Below are 21,370 nucleotides of genomic sequence, written 5' to 3' on the forward strand. Positions count from 1 at the left end.
CTTGTTCATTGTGCCTTGAGCAATATTGTCTCGACCGGTTGAGAGCATCCCCAGGAGTCGTTTTCATTTTATTGCTAACGGGTGGCTTTGGAAACGACCAGTTGGCAATGGAAATGGAGCTCCCCAACAGCGTTGCCAAACGTTGCCAATCAACAGCTGACAGATCAACATTCCGACGATAGTGAGGCCCTCCAGGGCGACGCCGTCGACGCCAGCACTGACTAGACCGTCCTACTCGCGGCCACGGGCCGCGCTTAGCTAGAGTCATCAATGCAGTTCATGACTGCGCGAGGGAGCTAACCGCATGTCAGCGGGCGCAGCGACGCCTTGTGTGCAGATATGATTTGCCCAGATCGCGCAATGCGAGTGCCATCGGAGAGGTTCCTGCTACATCTGGGGTCTCTGTGTTGCAGGCATGGCTGTCCTCAACTGTAGAAAACTCCGAGCTGAGTTCTGACGGCGTTTTCATGCCTTGAATTCGCCCATTGCCCGTCGCATGGGCCATAAAAACGATTGGAAATGCTGGCCGATGTTTTTAAAGGAGACCGCGATAAAAACGACCGGCAAATTTTTACAAATTTTTAGAAATAAAAACGCCTCTTGGGGAGGTCCGTTTTTAAAAATTGCTATATTTACGTATAAAAACGACTGCTGGGGATGCTCTGACGAAATTGTGGAATGTTTAGTCGAATTGTGGTTGTACATTATTGTACACATCGGAATTTTAAATGCGACGATGTCTAGAAGCGGTATTCTGGATCACAAACGAGCACCTGCAAAGGCGAGGTCGAGCCGTGGCGTCCACAAGATGCTTAGAGAGAATAGACGAATGGACAAGGACAACACTAAAATCGTGCAAGCTACTAGTAGTTACGATTCAAAGATTTCTTCGAGCAAAATGTGCAAATTGATGTTGCCGAGGTGGCCCGACTTGAACTGCCGAATCGCACGCAGAAACAGCACAATGCTCTGAAACACATTGGTTTTGCCCTAATCCGCATTCCACACGTTAGACTATCCCAAAGATCACAAACGACATACCGGGAGGATCTCACGCACTTGGCCGTTGGCAATGACCTTGAAGTTGGGCGGCGACGGCTGGCTGTAGTAAATGAGAAACATGCCGCGGATGCTCGCCGACTTGGTGGGCGGCACGGGCGCGTAGTGCGCGCGGCGGAACGGACGGTCATTGTCCGAGACGGCCGGCAAGACGTCATCCAGCATCGCACAAAAGAGGTTCATAATGAGCTCCGCGTCCGTCGGCAAGTTGGCCTCCTTGGTCCACGCCTTGCCTACGCCATCCTGAGCGACTCGATTCTCAAACATGTGTTGGCGTACCCTTCCACGCACCGCCACTGTCCCAACGGTACTGGCCCAGAAAGCCATCTTCCGCGAGCGTCCGGAGCCGCTGGATGCAGTACGCCTTGCTGTACTCTTCCTTGACGTCAAAGTACTTCATAAACTATCGGGAAATTTGAGACATGAAGTTGCTCAATCAGACAAAGCGTACCGTCTCGTACTCACGTAGCAAGTGGACGTTCGGCCTAGTCTTGGACACAAAGAGCGGGTCGGCGCGACAGGCGGTAAGGAGATCGTGCAGCGCAATCTGGTGGAACGTGGTCGGCTCGGTCGCGCCCGGCATGACGACGCTCAGGAGCGGCTGGACCGTGATCTCACACAAGAGCATCTCGCGGCGCAAGCCACACGCCACGAGCTCGTCGACGTTCTGGAGAAAGCTCACGAGGACGTCCTGGAGGTGCTGTGCGAGCACTTGGCGGAGGCGGTCGCAGATGTCGCCCATCTGACGCGGCTTGAGCCGGCACTCGGCGAGGACTTCGAGCGCCTTCTCGACGTGCGGTGCGCTCGAGAGCGCCGACTCGAGCTCCTTCCGCACCGGCGGCTTCATCGTCGGCTTCATGACCGCGTACGTCTGCGAATAGAGACCGTTCGGGTTGATCGCCGACGACATTTCCATGCCAAAACCAAAGTTCAAGTGGGCTTCTTCCACCGGGTCGGCGCTCGACGCGGGCGCTTGGAACGCGCGGAGCTCAGCGTCGGTCGAGATGGCTGCTGGCGTCGAGGGTTTCGTAATGTGCGTGCCATAGACGATGCCCGGCGCCTTGGCCTCGGTCGTCGGCAGCGCAAGGCCCTCGGGCGCCATAAAGCCTACATATTGCGTGGGCTTGCGTCGCCACGGCAGTAGGCCATCGGTACCTTTGCGCTGGCGCAGGCCATCGGCCACCGGTGGCGTTTCCTTCTTGGCCTCGACCGGCGACGATTGCTACACGATGCCTGTATGAGGCTGTGGTCGCGTGGGCTGTAGGTTGTACCGTCGCTTCCAGCACGAGCGTCGAGAGGCGCTGGAGAGCAAAGTACGCGCTGCGGCCAGAGATGGCCAAGCAGACGAGCGCCATGAGGTAGCCTACAGGCGCATCGTCATGGGCGACGGCGAGGATATGGGCGACGCGATCTACCTGGCAGCAAGACGAAGAGGACGACGGGCACGGAGCGTGCGCCGAGGGCGCCGAGGAGGTAGAGAAGCGCCATGCTCACAAGGAGGGCGACGGCGCCGCGGAAAGATGAGAACTGCGCATGCTGGCGCTTCCAGTACGCGTCGACCTGCCGCGCCTCCAACGTGCTCGTCGAGGCCATGCTCAAGCTCATTAACCACGAATACAGCGACTGGCACACGATTGGTCAAAATACAATACGCACCACTATTCAAATGCCACGGTGCCATACACATCACAAGGTATTTTAAATCCATTTAAAAATCATGATTATTCGCACGCGGCAGGGATTGGCCAAAAATACTTTGATGGTACCGCATGATTGGTTCCTTTTTGGATTTGTTTGGCGTGATGCGATTTGGCTTTGTGCAGCAGCGAAATGCGACGAGCCAAACGACAATAGTGTTGTACTAATACTACGTAGCAGACTACGTAGTAGCCAACAGAAGGTTTGTTAATTGTACTATAATACGAAATAACATTCAGACTCGAACATGAGGTCCAAATATGCTACGCACGGCGAGGAAGATTTGAGAAGGATTCATCGGACAAAGTGCACACGCCACCGCGAGCGGTCACCGTGCACCCGACGACGACGCATCTCGAAAGCTTGCCAATCTTGCCAGCAACTTTGTGTAGTCTTGCATAAACGTGAGCATTATTAGATTAGTTTTTGATTATTTTGATGGAGACCTCACAAGTTACAATGCAACAAGAAGAAAGCACTTTTTGGCAAACCAGAGCTCATAAATACCATAAATAAGGTGTTTTTGCTGTTTACCGACCATCACGACCGATGACAACGCGTGCACGGTCCTCACCATTCGCGCTTTGCTCGATCGTGTCAGAGTTTGTGGTTCGAAAATCTTTGGCGCTAGCCAACGCAAGAGAGAGGAAGCCTGGCGTCATTCCAATCTCCAGGCACGATTGCATCGTCTTGAAGCCACTGCGTGACGAGCGCGTGCTGGTATCCCCGCTGAGCCATCATCAATCTCGTCCGGCGCTCGAATGGTCACTCTGGAGAATGTTGGTCTTTACGTCCGACCTTGTGCCAGCCAGATCCGATGCTCATATCCCTAGTCCTACCGTGCAGCAAACTGTACATATATATAAACGCCAATGTGTAGAATATTGCCCACCAACCGCGCCGGTCGCTTCCGCAGTGCGATGTATTTTCCCATCGCCCAGTCCCTACAGCAGCTAATAAAACGCAACGTTACAGCATACCATTTAAAAAGAGTATGAAGTGGTGCAAGGTGGCTCCGCGCTGTCAATACTTATCAACAGCCTTGATTCCTTCTGTCCGCGTGGTCGTGGTCACGATATAGGCTGTAGACTATACGTTACTGAACTGTCTATATACAGTCGAGGCGATGCTCTTGAAGCACGTGCTGCTGCGTGGACGCGGGCGGTTGTCGGCAAATTGCGTGTGATTAGTCATCGCCCCACTATCCGGTAACGAGGTCTCCGGATACCAAAGATATGTGTGTCGAGCCAGGTCATTTTCGAAAAGTAACCGCAGGCACGAGGTCGCTCGCTGCAGCAGCATGCTCGAGACTACACTGCAGCGCTCGGTGGCCGTCGACAACAACGCACAGCATGAGCTGCCGCCCAAGCACCTCGCCGACCTGCGCCGCAGCCCATCCCGCCGCTCGCCTCGGCGCAGCGACGCCTGCATGGCTGCGACTGGCGACACGTCGAGCATCCTTCGCCGCGAGTTTGCCCAGTCGCTCGACAAGATGACGGCGCTGCAAGCGTCGATCGGGGCGTCAATGCAGGAGGCCCACGACGCAGAGGTGCGCGAGCTCAGCCAGCGGCTCCAGGCGCTGCGCTCCAGCCACGCGACCGACAAGGCCGCCTTTACCTCTCTCTTGACCGCGCTCTCCAAGACGGCGACCGACATCCAGGCGCAGCTCCACCAGCTTACCCATCACGAAGCCAAGCGCGACGCGTGGGACCAGCGCGTCGCTACCAAGCTGCAGCATGCCGAATCGACGATCAAGCTCAACGTCGGCGGGCGGTACTTTGAGACGGCCAAGGCCAACCTGCTCCGACAGCCGGAGACGTACTTTACAGCGATGCTCGCGAGCGACCTCTGGGCTCCCCGTGCCGACGGTACCGACGTCGCTCTCTCTATATGTGGATGCTCAACCGCTTGTTTTAGGTGCGTACTTCATCGATGCGGACCCGGCGGTCTTTGAACACATTATGGTCTATCTGCGCGGCGACGAGATGGCATTTGACGCCATGTCGCATGCGATGGCGTACCGCGTCCTTGGTATGCTCGACTACTTTGGTCTCGACATTGCCATGTGGCAGCTGCCGACGTCGGCCGTGGACCTCGGCCTCGAGCGCCGTCGGTTTGACCTCGCCTCGACCTCGTGGCAGCCCGTGCACGTGCGTAGCGAGTATCCCTCGATTCGGTACTCGGTGCAGCTCATTGAACGCTCGACGCTCTGCTCGCGGCGCCCGCCCGTCGACGCCAACCGCGGCCTCCGACGCAGCTCGACAGTGAACACCAAGCCGCCGTTTTCGCTGCGCATCGGCTTTAGCAGCTCGACCGACCCGAGCGGCTACGGCACGGAGTTTCAAGGCGAAGCTTTCGAAGCTGGCGACGTGCTCACGGTCACCTTTCACAAGCCGTCCAACACGGTGCAGTACCTCTTGAATGGCACCGACGTGCCAAGCTGGACGACGGCCAAAGGCGTCGTGTGGGGCCCGGGACTCCTCTTTCCCTGCGTCGTGACGAACCTACCGCTGCTTCAGATGGCATTTGTATCGTAGGTCGAATATATTTCTGTGAAATTACGGTGTGTTGTGTAAGAAGTCCATGACAATTTTCTTCCTTATTTCATATATATATAGTATCAACGTAAAGGGTTTCGCATTTGCCGAGACGTACGAGGTCCAATCTGTCTACGACCTAACCCTACTAGCCCGCTGCCATTTTTGACGTTTCTTACAACTCCTAGCTCTGCAATCGATTGCGGCGATTGCAGAGCTGAGAGATAACATTTCGATGCAGCGCCAAACGTATCAACTTGATGTATTGCAAAAGTATCAAAGAGGATCATGGAACGGGTCGCTCTCGCTTGGCTCGCGGTGCCGCGGGTCGACGACGGGGAACGAGTCGGTGCGACGACCAGAAGTGTCTTTGCCGCGGTGAAGCTCGTCGAGCGCCTCCGACAGCCTTTGCATGAGTTCTTGTTGCTGCAGCGACGCCTCCGAGATTCTCGCTTCTCCGGCACCTCCCATGATGAGTGCGTTGCGCATGGCCTTGGTGTCGCGCCGGACTTCGTGCATCCACGAGCGCAGCGTCGACATCAACGCGTCTTCCTTCTCGGTAACGTCGGCTTCAGGTGCCGGGACAATGGCCGCTTCGAGCGCTGCCGCGACGCCGTCGGCCATGGCTTTCAACGGGACATCAATGTTGTGTGCGTGCACGAGCTGGAAGTAGTAGACAGCGCGGCTGTGGCCGTCGAGCGGCTCCAGCGGCTCGTCCGGTCGCCACCGACTTTGCACCGCGACCCGCAGCGTCCGGATCGTCGACTTGATGCTCTTCTTGAGCGCTTTGAGCTGCGTGGGCATGTCGTCCCCGCGGTGTTTCTTGGCCTTTGCAAAGAGAGTGCACAGTTTTTCTTTGGCCTGGTCGATCGCACGGAGCTCGGGGGTGAAGCCCGCGACGACACTTGCATCGGTGCTAAAATGATTCACCCGGCGCAAAAGACTCTCCAAGCTCTCGACGTGAGCGGGAACGGCCGCTTCCAGCGGTGACACGATGCTCTTCCATCCCGATTTGCGCATATTGTCGGCACGAATCGAGGCTTCGTGGTCCGGTCGCAGCGCGACGTGGGCGCGCGAGACGACTTCAAAGAAGATCGGGTTGAGCACTCGCTTATTGCAAGAGGCGTCGACGAGATGCATGAGGTCGCTTGTCTCGGCCGGCGTGAGACGCATGGCCTGCTCAAGACGAAGGATGCACTGCGCGTAGCTCGTGAGCGCCTCGGTCTTGGCCTTCTCGAGACCACCGTCGACCGTTTGGTTCATCATCGCGAGAAGCACATTGAGCAGCAAAATGACAACAACGGCCGAGTGAAACATCATGAGCACCAACGTGCACTGCGAGAGAAAGACGTCGTACGGGTCAGTCGCGTCAAAAGCACTTAGCGAGTCGAGGGGAAGTTGGCCAAACGCGACAAAGTACGTCGTGACGAACGACTCGCCAATCGTGTTGAACGCCTCGGCGTCTTGGTTGCGAAAGAGCTGGTAGTAGGTTATCGTGAGGCCCATTTGAACAACCCCGAAAAAGATGAAGAAATTGCGCACATCTTGAAGCAGCTTGGCGATCATCGGGAGGAGGTACCCGGCGGCCGGCACAACTTCGAGGAATTGCAGCGAGAGCATCCAGAGCACGATCGTAATGGCGCCACCAACGCCCGTCTGGACGGCCCACGGCGCCGGCAAGAAGCCCAGCTTCATCGGAACGAACACGACCAGAATGACCACGTTGACAAGCAGCTGCGTCTGGTTGATGCGCGACTTCCAATAGTTGGCGATCCCGGACGAGAGCATTTCTTCGAGCTCCGTCACGACAAAGTAGAGCGACGTGAGCCACAAGATGAAGTTGTTGCTCATCGGGTAGTAGCGCGCTAAACCCGAGAAGACGAGCATGGCGACGACTGGCAGCACAATCAACAGCGAAAGACAAACGCTTGCGGACGCCAAGAGCCATTTCGCCTTCATCTTGTACTTGGCAAGGTGCGGAATCGAGACGGAGAGGTCCAGCGAGAAGCGCCCGTCGTAGCACATGCGCGCAAGCCGATAGAGGTACGGCGGGCGGAGGCCTTGCACGACGAGATAACCCACGATAGTGTTGACAAAGACAAACGTTCCGAGAAGCATCGGGCCCGTGTTGGCCGCAATGCTCGACTCGTCAAAGAGCAGCGCCGACGTTGTCATTGTGATGAGCAAAAGCACGTTCATGAGCAGCTGCTCAATGTACTTGCGCTCCGCAAAGAGCTCCCACTTGATTTGGAGCATGCGCACCATGACAATGTGTTCCAAACACTCAGTCTTGGCCTCCAAGAGCAGCTCGGGGTTGACCGACTGGAGGTGCAGAATCGCGTGCAGCGCGCTGCCGTCGGCGGTCGTGCCGTACACATGTTCGAGCTACAGTTACGTTGAAAACTGCACGCGGCGGTTCAGAGCGCGCACCTGGCTAAAGCTCACGTCGTGCCGGTGCAATTCGACGCAGTCGTTGAGAAAAATGCGGCCAAGCGCTGGCGCACACGTGATCGCCTTGCGAAAAGCCTGCTTGGAGAACGCCTCGTCCGTGTCCTTGAGCACGAGCTGAGAGAGAAGGTACTTGCGAAACTCGGGCGACCCGCGCTGCTGCACCGCGCTCTCAAGGAGCGATTGGATCATGAGGAATGCATTTCGCTTCTCATGCTGTTTGGTGTCCAGGACGGCCATTGCTAGTGCCTTTGTCAGCGTAGTGCCATCCTACAACATATGTTACAAGGCAGTTTCGGAAAAGACATGTGATTGTACTGTGCGCACGACGTCCATGTCGGCGTAGCGGTCAATGAGGCTTTTGACAATGTCCACGTGCCCCCCGAGCGCGGCGAGGAAGAGCGCTGTCTCGCGGCTCTACGCCCGTGCGTTACAGACTGCATCGATTCGAGTGCAGAACCTCGTTTTTGACGTTGACTTTGGCGTTGACGTTCAGGAGGCAGTTGACGGCTTCGGTATGTCCGAGACGCGCGGCCAGCATCAACGCCGTGTCGCCGTTCTGCGCCACGTATAAGATTCGGATAAGCAAATCAGAAATGACGTACGATGTCGGCTCCGTTGATCTGAGGCGACGCCTGTGCCAAAAGCGCAAGGATCACGCGCGGGGGCTGGTCGTACACGATGGCTGCGTGCAGCGCCGACCGCTTGGCCTACGCCCACGACGTCCTTAGCGCCATTGGCGAGGTGGTAGGTACCTTTTTGAGCTCGTTGACAGCCTCCATGTTGGGCACGTTGGCCGTGTAAAAGGCGCTATGGAACTTCTTGACGGCTTGCTTGTCGGTAATCAGTTGTTTGCAGTGGGCCGATGGCCATGTGAGGCTCGCATCCGACAGGTATTCCTAGTGGCGTCCATGCGTTGCTTGTCATCCCTGAACGGTTGTACGTGAAATTTCTCAGGGTCCGCGCCGGCTCGTAGCAATCGCTCGACGCACTTGACACGATGGTGCTTGGCCGCAATGTAGAGCATGGTTTCATTCGTCTAGACACCGCCATATACACAGTCGAGTTGCTAAACTATTGCAGATGGAAAACGACATACGGTCGGTGACACCAGTTGCACGTTGCACGACGGCTGCTGGAGGAGAAGCCCGAGAATGTCCAGTCGACCTTGCACGCAAACGTGGTGCCACACTTTGCGGCCCTACAAGAAAGTATTGTCGTATCGCACTAGTGCCCGGCACATCGACGCACCGCTGGTGTTTGGTCATCGACCAAGAGCTGGCTTCGTGGAATGCTCAGAAAGTGCGTCTTGAGGTCCTCCCACTGTTTGGCTTCAGCAAGCTCCGCGAGCCAGTCGTCCACGCGACCCATTTGACTGCCGCAGCACTGGAGTCGCGCATCGCCTTGCCGATCCACGTGCGACTAGCCAAATATTGTCTACGGAATAGACAGCGTCCATACCAGGCGCGCCGGGTCCAGCGGGGTCTTGGCGATGCGACAGAGCTCCGCCAACACGCTCACCAGCGCCTCGTTGTGAGCATCCACCGTCTTGGTTGTGCACGTGAACGCGCCTTTGGCCAAAAGGTCCATGGCCGTTTGTTGGTTCTACCACATACACACGTTCATTCCTCTCTGGCTGCCGTAGCGAATGCTGTACAATGTCCGTCATTTGAAGCAGCGGCTCGGTGCAGTACGGCAGGAATCGACGGAGGACGTTCATGTGACCATACTTGGCTGCATACATGACGACCGTTTGACCGTCCTACGAGTCCTCGCATCAGCCAACAAAAGCACTTGACAAGGTGTACGAATTCAGGCTCGCCAAGCGCTTGTGTAACGTGCTCGGCAGCCTTTTGGATGCGCTGGCGATATGCAGTAATAACGTCGTTGCTACCGTGCTTCTCGACACACGACAGACAGGGCGCTCCGTGGTTGGACACGTGTGCTTTGTTGCAGATAGCGCAGGCCCACGTCGGCACGGTATAGCGCAGAGGCGGCGTCATCCCGCTCACACCTTCCCACGTACCCGCGGCAAGATCGACGATGCCCTTGTACAAGATGTTGCGCACGAGAAGCTCGAGCATATTGTCGGCGCGGCGCCATGTGCCTATCACAGGACGTCCGTCGCTGGCGTCGCCCGCCACAATGTACGTCTGGAGCGACGCGTCGGGCAGGACTGATACGTCGATGAACGAGCCATCGATGTGCACCCATTTGAAGTGCTCAAAGTGTTGGCCGAGAAGACTGCCGATCCAGTGGTCCACTCGCGAAACGTCGCCGGCGCGGGCGAGGCAATGCCCGTGGTAGGCGTCGCGGAGCCGTGCTTCGCGGCCGAGAAGCAGTCGAATACTGTCGGCTTGTGCGATCTCGAGTGGGGTCTTGCCGTCCTGCGTTCATAGTGTCAGAAATGACTATAGACAATGTGTGTTGTCGAACCTCGTTCTTCCAGTCCACCGCAGCGTTGGCGCAGAGGAGGAGGTCGACCACGTTGATGTCGTACGACTCGACCGCCAAATGCAATGGCGTCTCCAGTTTCTACAGTAGACCGTGAGTCGCCATCGAAGAAGGCTACCTATGTACCTTGGTTCGCGCGTTGACGTTCGCACCTGCACGCAGAAGCCGCTTCAAAGCGAGGGCTTGGCCGCGCTTGGCAGCGACGTGCAACGGCGTTTCACCGTCCTGACAAATATCAACTTGATACGAAATAACGCCCATGCGGTTGTACCTCGTCTTCGATGTCGACGGTGGTAAAATATGGAAGGAGCAGTGCCAGCACATCGTCATGACCGCCCCACGCCGCAAAATGCAGCGCCGTAGCACCCACCTATTCGATGGATGTGGAATGGTCGGTCCAGTGGACGCAGGCGTACAGAGAGCTTGGCCGTGACATCCATTTCGGGCAGCTTGGCGAGCAGTAGCTTGAGAATGGCCACGCGATTGTTGCTCGCCGCTTCCTGCAGCGGACGCGTCGTGTACTACGAACCATACATCGCATCGAGTCTTCCAGCTCCAGTGTACCTCGGGGATCGAGGCGTAAGGTGTTGTTTCAAGCAGGAGCGTCACCACGTCCAAAAGACCGAGCTCACACGCTTTCGAGAGCACTGTCGCGTGATCGCCGCTCTGCGCCAACATTTGCAGAATCGGCTCAACGATAGAGTAGTCTTACCTCGGCCGTTTGGAGGTCCTCGGGCGTGTACGAGCGATCGCGCAGTCGCTGCAGCACCAAGAGCGCATTGTCCTCGTCGAGCAGCCGGACCATGGTCGAGTTTGTCGTGGCGTCCACGGCGGCATCGTCGTTCGTGTCGTCGATTATCGATCCGCGCCGACCTGACGAAACTTGATACGGCGACTTGGCAGGGACGGCGCCATAGGTGCGGTTGAAGCGCCACCACGAAACGACGCGGTTGCCCCACATTGCAGCTTTGCGATGAATTCTCAAATGCGATACGTCCGCTCGTTGCGGTCGTTCGAGTTCGAATATCCGAGCGCGTCGAACATACGCTGTTGTTCGTTTAAGCTTCATCGTTTCTAGTGGCTCTTATAGCACTTTCTTCAGGTTCTACAGCACAACAGCAGCCAAACGTGTTTGTGGGCAGCTAGCTGATCCCACCGGGCGCTATGAACAAGAGTGTTGGCTCCCGTAGATGCGACGAGTCGACGACGTAGCTCTTTTCCATTTAGTATTTACTCCCTGCCACCTCAATGGCTTGCAACTCGGTTATCTATTGTCCTAGGAAAGTGGTGTATATATGTACAAGATGAATGAACAGAGCTCGTGTCATTGCGTCGCGTCAAACTTGTATGTGCATGCAAAGGCGCTACGGAGATTAGGGTTGTTTGTGCTGGAGGAGTCGCTCGACGATATCCGTGTGGCCATTGCGTGCGGCGATGGCCATGGCTGTCAACCCGTCCTAGAGTACGTATATATATGTACGACTAAGGTCAATGAATGACGCTCACGTCTACCTTGTTGGCAACATCGACGGCATCGGGCGCCTTTGTGAGAAGAAGCTCAACTACAGAGCCTTGTCCAAACGTCGCGGCCAGGTGCAGTGGTGTGTTCCCATCCTACGGGTTTTGTTTCGCGCTGGTATAGCCAGCCTCGTGTCTACCAAATCTTGGCAAAGACGAGCGCCCGCGTGCAGCAACTCCTCTGCGATCTTAGCCCGATTGACCAACGCCGCCACATGGAGGGCGGTCTGGTCAAACTACAGCCAGTTTTCCACGTAGGACATCAGACAGCAAATATGATACGAACCCCGTCCCGTGCATGGACGGCGGAACTCTCTTCCTCCAACATCGACGCAATGCGCGCTGTCTGGCCGCGGCTCACCGCGCGATGCAGCGCCGGCACCTGCTTCAAGCATGCTCGTCAGAAGGAAGGAACAAAAGTCGATGCACCTGTTTTGCGAGTTGTTGCTCCGACGACATCTTGCCAAGCTGGCATCGACGGGCATGGTCCAAGGCAGCCACAACCTCGTAGTGTTCATGCACAAGCGCGGTGAGCCGGGCGGTTGCATTGTTCTACGCATCTCAATTATCTCATTTCTTTGTTCAGCATCATACGGAGGCAACGTAGGCAATGTTAGCGCCAGCGACCACAAGCTTGTGAACGACCGAGAGAAGACCAAGTTGGGCGGCGCAGTAGAGCGTTGTGGTCGAGTTCTACGAAAAGCGTGAGGCGACAGGACGTTGCACTGGCATGGAATACCCGGCGCTTGACGTTGGTGTCGGCGCCCGACACAAGAAGGAGGTCCACAATCGCTTCGTGTCGTTTCTCGACGGCCACGTACAAGGGCGTCGCGTCATCCTAGTCGCCGTATCGCTACGACAACAAACGCTCTCGGGCGTACGTGGTCGGCGAGGTTGACATTCGCCTTGGCAGCAACGAGCTGCTGCACAACATCGACTTGGCCATGCGGGCGGCCAAGAGCAGGGCAGTGTGCCCGTCCTACACGACACATAAGACTCGATCCTCTGCACAATATTCGAGTACGTCATCGACGGCATCGACGTCCGCGTGCGCCGCCAAGAGCATTGAAACGATTCGCGTGTAGCCAGCCTCGGCGGCCACCATGAGGTTGGTCTCATTGTCCTAGAACCACAGACATGTTGTGTCCATTCCATAGGGCGGGTGGAGGCAGACGCTGTCAGGTCGGTCGTTGACATTCATGTCGGGATGCTCAAGCAGAAGGCGCGCAACCTCTGTATGGCCCTTGGTGCACGCAACATCAAGGGGCGAGCAGTTGCCCTAGACGACACTCCGGGTCTGTCCCACGTCAACAGCACTCGTACGCGATTGCGCAAGTTCACATTGGCTCCAGCCGATAGCAGCAGCGCCACAACCGACGGGTGGTCCCACACGGCAGCGGCATACAGCGGTGTTCGGTTGTCCTGGCGCCATAGTGCATACACAACACGATATCCCGTCGAGACGTACGCCGTTGGCAGTATCAACGTTGGCACCTGCGTCCAGCAACAATGCCACGGCGTCGATGTGACCGTTGCGTGCGGCCAAGTACAAGGCAGTTGCGTACGTCTACGCAGCGTAAAATCATCTCTTGTTGCGTTCCTCGAGGGAGAGGACGCACGCCGTTGGTCAGCTCAACGTCGGCGCCCGCCGCCAAAAGCAACTGAACGAGCTGTGTGCGGCCGTGTTGCGCTGCGACATGCAGTGGGGTCCACCAACTCTACCAACAACGTCAAATAAGATCAGATAGGACATTCGCTACCTCGTTCGACTCGTTGACGTTGGCATATGCGTCGACAAGCCGACGCACGACCTCTAGATGACTGTGCTCGACGGCGAGATACAGCGGCGTCGCACTCGTCTGCGCTGGTTCTTAGCAATCGAGTGGCATCATGGTGAACGACCTTGTCGGACAGATCGATCCTTGCCCGTGCATCCAAAAGCTGTTGGACAATCGATGGATGGCCCAACGAGCTGGCAACGGCGAGCGGGGTTGCGCCGGCCTACGCCTGCAATGTAACCTTGCGTTTCTCGAGCTGGGGCGGGCTCGGCGTACCTCATTCTGTGTGTCGACAGCAGCACCTGCCTTTAAAAGAAGCTGGACGACTGTGGTATGACCTTCGACCACGGCGGCGTGAAGTGGCGTGTCTCCTGTCTGGCATAGACTGTGATCAATGGTGTCGTCAGAGCACAGAACGTATGGTCTGCAGGACGACATACTACCTGCGCGCTTTGCACGAGGTTGGCGCCGGCTGCGAGAAGCGACATGACAACCGAGTCGTGTCCGTTGGCAGCTGCGACGTGCAAGATCGAGAGACCATCCTAGAATTCTGTAGCTGACACGCTGTTGATGGTGCAGAGCACACGTTGTTTGCGTGATGGACGTCGGCGCCTGCAAGCAAGAGCCGCTCGATGATGTGTGCATGACCGTGCTTGGCCGCTGTAAAGAGAGGTGTCTCGCCCTCCTATGTCATCGTAGTACCCGCGAATGACTCGTTGAAGACACATACAAACGCTACATCGACGCTGGCCTTTCCCGTGCATACCAGCACCTCGACAACGTCGAGATGCCCGTTCTGAGCGGCGACAAAGAGCGGTGTAGGACCATCCTACGAAGCATGATATACAGGTTCGATGGTATTGCATACATCGTGCGCGCTGGCCGTCCAGTCGCGTTCGGTATGCGGCAGCGACAAGAACGTGGTCGATGGTAGGCTCGCCTGCGCCATCGTCATTGTACGCACGTTGCCCTGCAAGATACGTCGTTTACTAGTGGCGTTTGGTCGACGTCAGCGTCGGCAAGCACGGGCCGCTGCGCGATGGCGGCGTGGCCCAGCGTCGCAGCCGGAAAGAGCGGCGTTGCATGTTGCTACATGAGCTTGTGAGAGCGGTAATGACGATGGAGCTGTACCCAAGACTGCGAGCGCGGGCTCACGCCAGCGCCGAGAAGGTAGGCGACGTCGGCCATGCGATTGTCGAGCGTCGCCGAGAGCAGCTGTCGGTCGCAGGTCGCCAGCCTCAACCTGCAAGATACCCTATCGCATTTGATTGGCTGAAACGCAAAATCAGGTAGCCAATCGAAGACGGCAAAATGGATCTTGCGGTCGCGCATCGAAGCTCGTATGGCGAGTTGAAAGCGGATGGCGCCGTTTTGTCGCAATATCATTATCCAGCAACTAATAGTCTTCCGTTCGACTCTTGCAGCAAGTCGACAATCTCTTGGGCCGATGGACGCTGCGACGGGTTGTACGCAAGGCAGCGAGAGATGAGGTCGCGCAGCCACGGTGCACACGTGCTGCTGATACTCGGTTGCAGCTTGCCGTCGCGCACGTCGCCTCGAAAGGTGCAGTCGTCAATGTCCTGCGTCGCGTACGGCAGCTGCAGCGTCTCCAGCTCGATCAAAATGACGCCAAACGAGTACACGTCGGCCTTGTCCGAGTAGATTTGGCCTTTCCGGAGCATCTCGGGGGCCGTCCAGAACGGCATTCCGCCACCAGTATGCGGCGGCGACGACGGTGCGGTCGGCTGCTTGAACGCAAGACCGAGACCACTGACTTGGATGTAGTTGGTCGTCGAGAGAAGAATGTTGGAGCTCTTGAGGTCTCGGTGGCGCAGACCTTGGCGATGAAGGTCGGCGAGGCCGTTGGCCACGACCCACGCGACGTCAAGCAGAGAGTTGTCGACCTCGGTATCGAGACCGTCGCGTTTCTTGTCGAGGTACATGCGGAGATTGCCGACGTTCATGAGCTCAAGCACAAGGTTAGGTGCTGGCGTGTTTTGGTCGGCGACCGCCAAAAGTCGCATGAGGTACGGTGACCCGCAACTAAGCAAACCTTCTTGGCAACAAAACCTCGCAACGAGTACCTACGTACCGCTGCAGCGCCGCGATTTCGTTGCGCAGACCTTGGGCGTGCGACGGGTAGATTGCCGTCTTGACGGCAACCAGTTGGTCCTTGAACGCGCCCTTGTAGACAATACAGCCCTTGCCATCGCCCAGGGCGACACTTCGGTCGATCTCAATCTCGTCGGCGGTCACCTAACACGAGTGAGTAGTGCGGTACATCCTGCAATATAGCGAGGCAGTGGTACATAGTGCGTCGTCGACATGGCGTAGAAGAGTTTTTGGGCCATGTGCACGTGGTGCTGCTTGATGGCAACAACAAGGGCTGTCTCCGTCATCTACGCACAGAGTTCATACCCAGCTTGAGTCAAGCAGTGTCGTGAAACCGCGTTGCGCTGCTGCAGGTCGATAGCGCGTGATTGAAGCAGCACGTCGACAATCGAGTCTTGCTCGTGTCGGATTGCAATATGCAAGAGACTGTCTCCCGTCTATAATAGCCGGAGGTGTGGTGTCTACGAATCAGTAGACAATATTGTACTACACACCTCGGCCTGAATGGTGTTGGGATTCGCATTTGCTCGAAGAAGCGACTGCAGTCTCTGTACGTCGCCCGAAACAACGCTTTGAATCAGCTGCTCGTTGATAGTGTCGGAATCCTCGACGTCAAACACTCTGTCGCAAACGACACTCGGAACTGGCTGCGCTGGGTCGGGCACATCATAATCATCGTCGTTGAAGAACCCGTCTACGGCCGTGTCCGACGCGTCGGTGGCCTCTTTCGCGCTCATTCTTGCCCGGAAGATGGCGAGGATTTCTTCGTTCTCGAGCTCTATCGCCAACGTCAGCGGTGTCTTGTTGTCCTACAACGATCGTTTGAAAATCAGCGCTATACAACAGTAAGCTGCAACAATAGTCTTGCAGTCCAAGCTGGCGCCGGCGTCCAACAGCACCTGGACCACGCTGTGATGCCCCGCGGTGACGGCCGCATGCACAGGTGTCTGTAGTGTCTACAGCTTCATGTTGTAGTCGATTGTGAGCGCAAGAAGGTACCTCTGTGGCCAACGCCACGTCAGCGTTGGCGCGAAGGAGCTGCTGCACGACAGTAACATGTCCGTGGGCGGCGGCCACATACAGCGGCGTTGACCTCATCTACGACAAGATGGACATAATCGCCAGTTAGAAGATCGATATACGGATGATTACGCAGTCGAGGGCATCAACCTCGATGCGTGGCTGGTCCAGGAGAAGTTGGACAATGTCACGAGAATCATCAGCAGCTGCCACGTGCAGGAAATAGCTCCCGTCCTAGATTCACAACGATGTACATATTATTGTCATCGCTGCTGAAATACGTTGATGCGGGCTTTGGCTTTGGCCAAGAGAAACGAAACCCCGACTCCGGCAGTTGGCTACTCGACGCACCCAGATTCGAGAGTGAATTCTTGTATTGAAAGCGAGCGACGTGCCTCGTATCGGGTGTTGGGGTCGACTCCGGAACGGAGTAGGTTGGCCACGTAATCAGCCTTTCCTGTCAAAACAGCGTCCGAAATCAACATCTATGGTCCATAAATCACTTGGAAACCACATTAGTAGAAGATTACCGTGGTGTTGGTCGTCTCGTCGTCGCGACTTCTTGAATTCAGAGCTTCATTTAGCATAGCCATAATTTCGTTGTGCCCCTTTGCCTGCGCAGCCATGTACGGCGACTCGATGTTCTATTTATGACGCAAGAATGCTGACTTCCAAGTGGGTTTGAACGCAAATGTACATGGCTGCTCATGCTTGGGTCGGCGTGGGCGGCCAGCAGACGCGTAACAACGTCAACGTGCCCTTCTTTAGCCGCTAAAAAGAGGGCCGTCTCTTGGTCCTAAATGATGCTTTAAAACACGTAATGCGATGGAATGGGACACAGTACCTTGGTTTGAGCATTCACATCGGCGTTCACGGCCAACAGCACTGAGACGACTCCGCCGTGACCATATTCTGCAGCCAAGTGCAAGGGCGTATAAAGCCGCTACATGTGACTCGCATGATAGACGATCGGAGGCGAGGTTCTAGCGTACCTTGGAGCTTGCATTGACGTTGGCGTTTGCAGTCAAAAGCAGTGATACAACACCCTCATGGTTGAACATTGCTGCCAAATGCAGCGGAGTTTGTTTCGCCTGGACACAATCTATGAGAGCTGGGGTAGAGTGTTGGTTGTACATTGTCGACAGCGTCAATGACAATGCGTGGACGTGCCAAGAGCAGTGCGACGATCTCTGTCACGCCCACGATCGCCGCGATGTGCAATGGCGTGAATCCGTCCTAATAGAAATGATAGTATCAAATACTATTTTGTCAAATGAGCTATAGACCGTCAGCACGTCTTCCTCGGTTACCGGATCGGTCCACGTCATTGGCAACGCCACTTGCCACTCGGTCGACTGGATTTTTAGAGTCAACAATTTATATAGATGAAAGGACAGTGTTATCGCGGTACCGAGTATGAAATCGTGACAGGAACGTTAGCTTGCAGCAGACGCAAGGTCGAGGCATCGTCCTTCGTGCTCAGAGCAGTGACAAGCTGTACGAGGTTGGCCATAGCCTTGTCCAGAACGCCAACGACGGAAGCGTGACCATTCGCCCTGGCAATGTCTCGAGGCTTGATGTCTTCCTACACATCATAACCAAGTCACGACGTGGTTCGGACGCTATCGTTGTGCGACTTCGTTGCATTGAAAAGGATTTGCGTCAGCGACCAAAAGCGCCTCTACGACAGCTGTGTGTCCGTTGGCAGCGGCGGCACAAAGCGGGGTTGTCTACAGTGAGAAGTGCGTGGTAACAGGAGACTGCACCAGCACGTCGTACGCCGTCGTGACACTGGTTGATGTCGGTCCCAGCTTGGAGAAGGCGCTCGATGTCATCCAGAAGACCCTCTTCGGCGGCGACGCAGAGAAATTTGGTGCCCTACACATAATTCTGCCATGAGAGAAAGTCGAAGCCATGGCGATGGTGCGGACGCTCATTTCGCGGCGTCGCGACGGTGCAAGATACAACTGTTGGCCGCAGAAACGGCAAATGATATTCTTCTTTTTTCTTCTCCTCTTCAATTGGCACAAAGTGTTAGATCCCCACATCCTAGAGGGTACTCGCCAAACGATAGACCCCCGTCCTTGTGTCGAGAGCCAGCTACGTACAATAATTGTACATATGTACCGCGATGTAGAGTCTTGGCTCTACACTGTAGTCGCTCCTGGTCGGATCACGCGGAGACATATGACTTCCACCTGGCATTTTTGCACCATAATTGTTGTTAGTGCATAGCTGTACAATCTCAAGGCGCCGCGTAGAATTGGTCATGGAGGGTGGTCATAATGTCTCGGGTACTCGGGCGCTTCGTGGGGTCGGCGGCCATGCATCGCATCGCCAGATCTCGGTACCATGGCGCGCAATGGTCGCGCAGCGACGGGCGAAGCCCTTCTTTGATCACCTTGTTTGCAATCACATACGACGACTCGTTTTGGGTGGTAAACGGGTCCTGAAGCTTGTCGAGTTCGGTCATGATGACACCGAACGCGTAAATGTCGGCGGAGAAGTCGTACGAGGCGCCCGAAACAAAGACTTCGGGGGCCATCCAATACGGTGTCCCCGCATGTGTCGTCATATTCGGCTCAAACTCGCGCGTCAAGCCAAAATCGCCCACCTTGACATAGCCCGTTGAGCTCAAAAAGACATTTCGACTCTTGAGGTCGCGGTGCATGATGCCCTTGTCGTGCATATCAGCGAGCGCGTTGACGATGGCCCAGAGAATCGCAAGGTTCGAAATCGTTGCTAGGGTCGGTGTACCGGCGCGCTTGCACCGGAGGTAGGCGCTCAAGTCACCCATGTCCATGAACTCGAGCACGAGTTTGGGCGTCTCGTGGTTCAAAATACCCAGTAGCTGCACTGTATACGGCGACTTGCACCTAAAACAAAGTGAAATCTAGATTGCAAAACATACCAGAGACGTACAATTGCGTCGCACAAAGCTCACGGCGAAAGACTTCGTTTGGCTTGTAACCATTGCAGAAATGCTTGACGGCTACGGTCGTCCCTTGATACGTCGCCTTGTACACATCACCCGTCGCACCACTACCAAGGTGCTCGGCGTTATGCTCGACCAAGTCGGCGGCCGAAAGTTCCTACACAAACTGAGTACGTCAAGGCGCGGTATGAGGGAATGTACGACAGCGATTTCGTTGCGGTGCACGAAGGCGTAAATGTGTGCCGCTATACGTCGATGCATGCGCTTGATGGCCAACAGGAGCGGCGTCTCGTTGGCCTACACGCGTATTAGTCGCGCAAAGCAGACATCCTGTGGACCTTGTTCTTCTTCTTGGCATCGACACCAGGCAGAAGCAAGAGGTGTTGGACCAACGCGGCATTGTTTTCCGCCACAGCCAAATGCAAGACCGACTGCCCTTCCTGCCAGGCAAAACGTGTTCATGGGATGTGTCCCGTACCAAGGAGACACCGCGTACCTCGTTTGTCGAATTGATGCCTTGCTGGAGCTGCCGCGAGATGGCTTTCGTGCTGCTGGCAGCGGCAAGTTTGGTCAGCGCCAGGTTCGTCGCTTGGTCAAGTAGGTCGACGATGGCCGCATAGCCATTCTGCACGGCAACATCCCGGGCCGATTTGTGGCTCTACCAAAATTGCATGCGATCGCATTGATGCCATTGGTGAGAACGCACACTGCTGGTCGCAGTTAGATCGGCGCCGGCGTCAATCAGCAGCTGCAAAACCTCGGTGTGTCCGAGTTTGGCCGCAGCAAGGAGGGGCGTGTAGCCGTTCTATACTCCGTGAACGGTGAATGGCTACACTAAGATGCGTTAAAACGTACAGCTTGGGGTGTGTTGACGTTGGCTTTTTCTTGAACAAGCAATCGCAAGATTTCGACAAAGCCGTACGTAGACGCCACGTATGCTGGTGTGCATTTGCTCTATACACATTTGTTTGTTTGGTCCCAACGAATGCATTCTGTACATACATTATGGTCTGCAGCGTTGATGTCGGCACCAGCTTTCACAAGGCGGCACACGATGTTGGTATGCTGGCGACGCACCGCGATGAGCAACGGTGTCCATCCGTGCTAAATGATATGAAACTGTCAGTAACTGTCAGTCTACAACAGTGTCGATCTCACGTCGTTTCGGGCATCGATGGCGGCTCGCGCAGTTACAAGCTGCTCAACAACAGACTCGTGCCCGTTCTCGGCGGCCACGTAGAGTGCCGTAGCGCCAGTCTATCGAGATTTCTCATTGGCTTCGCAACCAAAGGCCAACATACTAGTTTAGGTGAATACCTCATTCGTTCGATCGACGTCAGCGCCAAGTCTGAGAGCAGCCTTGACGTCGCTGATATCGCCGTGGAAGGCAGCGTAAAAGAGACGCTGGTGGAGCGTGTCCTACAACAAAGAAGGTTTGAGGCCGAACCATCTGTGTTTGCTCAGAGTACGCTCATTTAGGTTCTTTCCGCGAGCAGGATGAATCGGAAATGACGGAGTATGGGTAACTCTCCGCTGGATAGCTTTGCACACATCGCTTGATAATCTCGATATACATGTTCATGGATAGGTAGGTCCCAATGCAGTGATATGTTGGCTCGCGGTCGTAGGCACACTCTTCGACGCAGGTTAGAGTTGCGCGCACTGCACTGATTTGAATTGGATTGCATATCGACATGATATTATTCTCGTTCATTTCAAGAAAGGTGGTCTCATATACCGGTTCTTGATAAATTGTTTCTTTCAATATTATCAAGTCGTCGGAGCCATTCTCGTATTATTTGGTTCGCAAC

General features: G+C 55.8%; 4 protein-coding genes across 4 annotated transcripts; 1 reads left to right on the forward strand and 3 right to left on the reverse strand.

Moving 5' to 3' along the window:
* Nucleotides 1-830: 830 nt before the first annotated feature.
* On the reverse strand, nucleotides 831-2,689 carry SDRG_16202 (hypothetical protein). The gene is made up of 7 exons (XM_008622403.1): nucleotides 2,475-2,689; nucleotides 2,331-2,422; nucleotides 2,215-2,281; nucleotides 1,511-2,166; nucleotides 1,339-1,462; nucleotides 1,042-1,292; nucleotides 831-990 (listed from the first exon to the last, which is right to left on the reverse strand). The coding sequence occupies exons 1-7, from the start codon at nucleotides 2,662-2,664 to the stop codon at nucleotides 871-873; spliced, it is 1,500 nt and encodes a 499-aa protein (XP_008620625.1). The 5' UTR covers nucleotides 2,665-2,689; the 3' UTR covers nucleotides 831-870.
* Nucleotides 2,690-4,019: 1,330 nt separating this feature from the next.
* On the forward strand, nucleotides 4,020-5,358 carry SDRG_16203 (hypothetical protein). The gene is made up of 2 exons (XM_008622404.1): nucleotides 4,020-4,625; nucleotides 4,675-5,358. The coding sequence occupies exons 1-2, from the start codon at nucleotides 4,058-4,060 to the stop codon at nucleotides 5,292-5,294; spliced, it is 1,188 nt and encodes a 395-aa protein (XP_008620626.1). The 5' UTR covers nucleotides 4,020-4,057; the 3' UTR covers nucleotides 5,295-5,358.
* Nucleotides 5,359-5,538: 180 nt separating this feature from the next.
* On the reverse strand, nucleotides 5,539-11,169 carry SDRG_16204 (hypothetical protein). Its single transcript, XM_008622405.1, has 18 exons — nucleotides 10,909-11,169; nucleotides 10,761-10,862; nucleotides 10,613-10,717; nucleotides 10,468-10,566; nucleotides 10,323-10,421; nucleotides 10,179-10,277; nucleotides 9,551-10,129; nucleotides 9,400-9,504; nucleotides 9,204-9,347; nucleotides 8,994-9,164; nucleotides 8,842-8,943; nucleotides 8,686-8,781; nucleotides 8,498-8,641; nucleotides 8,348-8,452; nucleotides 8,203-8,301; nucleotides 8,061-8,159; nucleotides 7,725-8,012; nucleotides 5,539-7,679 (listed from the first exon to the last, which is right to left on the reverse strand). The coding sequence occupies exons 1-18, from the start codon at nucleotides 11,155-11,157 to the stop codon at nucleotides 5,571-5,573; spliced, it is 4,794 nt and encodes a 1,597-aa protein (XP_008620627.1). The 5' UTR covers nucleotides 11,158-11,169; the 3' UTR covers nucleotides 5,539-5,570.
* A 332-nt stretch (nucleotides 11,170-11,501) lies between these two features.
* Nucleotides 11,502-21,034, reverse strand: SDRG_16205 (TKL protein kinase; the record flags this gene model as incomplete). Its single annotated transcript, XM_008622406.1, has 51 exons — nucleotides 11,502-11,653; nucleotides 11,709-11,810; nucleotides 11,855-11,950; nucleotides 12,001-12,096; nucleotides 12,144-12,266; nucleotides 12,309-12,407; nucleotides 12,454-12,552; nucleotides 12,739-12,837; nucleotides 12,889-12,993; nucleotides 13,038-13,136; nucleotides 13,183-13,281; nucleotides 13,334-13,432; nucleotides 13,475-13,573; nucleotides 13,617-13,715; nucleotides 13,769-13,867; nucleotides 13,936-14,034; nucleotides 14,079-14,177; nucleotides 14,223-14,321; nucleotides 14,361-14,432; nucleotides 14,483-14,581; nucleotides 14,624-14,735; nucleotides 14,909-15,535; nucleotides 15,585-15,748; nucleotides 15,802-15,891; nucleotides 15,940-16,041; nucleotides 16,099-16,413; nucleotides 16,462-16,560; nucleotides 16,604-16,702; nucleotides 16,757-16,858; nucleotides 16,906-16,962; nucleotides 17,020-17,109; nucleotides 17,155-17,268; nucleotides 17,322-17,420; nucleotides 17,469-17,567; nucleotides 17,617-17,715; nucleotides 17,759-17,860; nucleotides 17,911-17,979; nucleotides 18,036-18,209; nucleotides 18,262-18,354; nucleotides 18,404-18,502; nucleotides 19,026-19,500; nucleotides 19,547-19,716; nucleotides 19,761-19,856; nucleotides 19,898-19,999; nucleotides 20,056-20,217; nucleotides 20,266-20,364; nucleotides 20,415-20,513; nucleotides 20,562-20,663; nucleotides 20,718-20,816; nucleotides 20,877-20,978; nucleotides 21,029-21,034. The coding sequence occupies 51 exons, from the start codon at nucleotides 21,032-21,034 to the stop codon at nucleotides 11,570-11,572; spliced, it is 6,282 nt and encodes a 2,093-aa protein (XP_008620628.1). The 3' UTR covers nucleotides 11,502-11,569.
* Between the last annotated feature and the right edge of the window lie 336 nt (nucleotides 21,035-21,370).

Source organism: Saprolegnia diclina (genome assembly GCF_000281045.1).
Source record: "Saprolegnia diclina VS20 unplaced genomic scaffold supercont1.118, whole genome shotgun sequence".
Taxonomy (NCBI): domain Eukaryota; phylum Oomycota; class Saprolegniomycetes; order Saprolegniales; family Saprolegniaceae; genus Saprolegnia; species Saprolegnia diclina.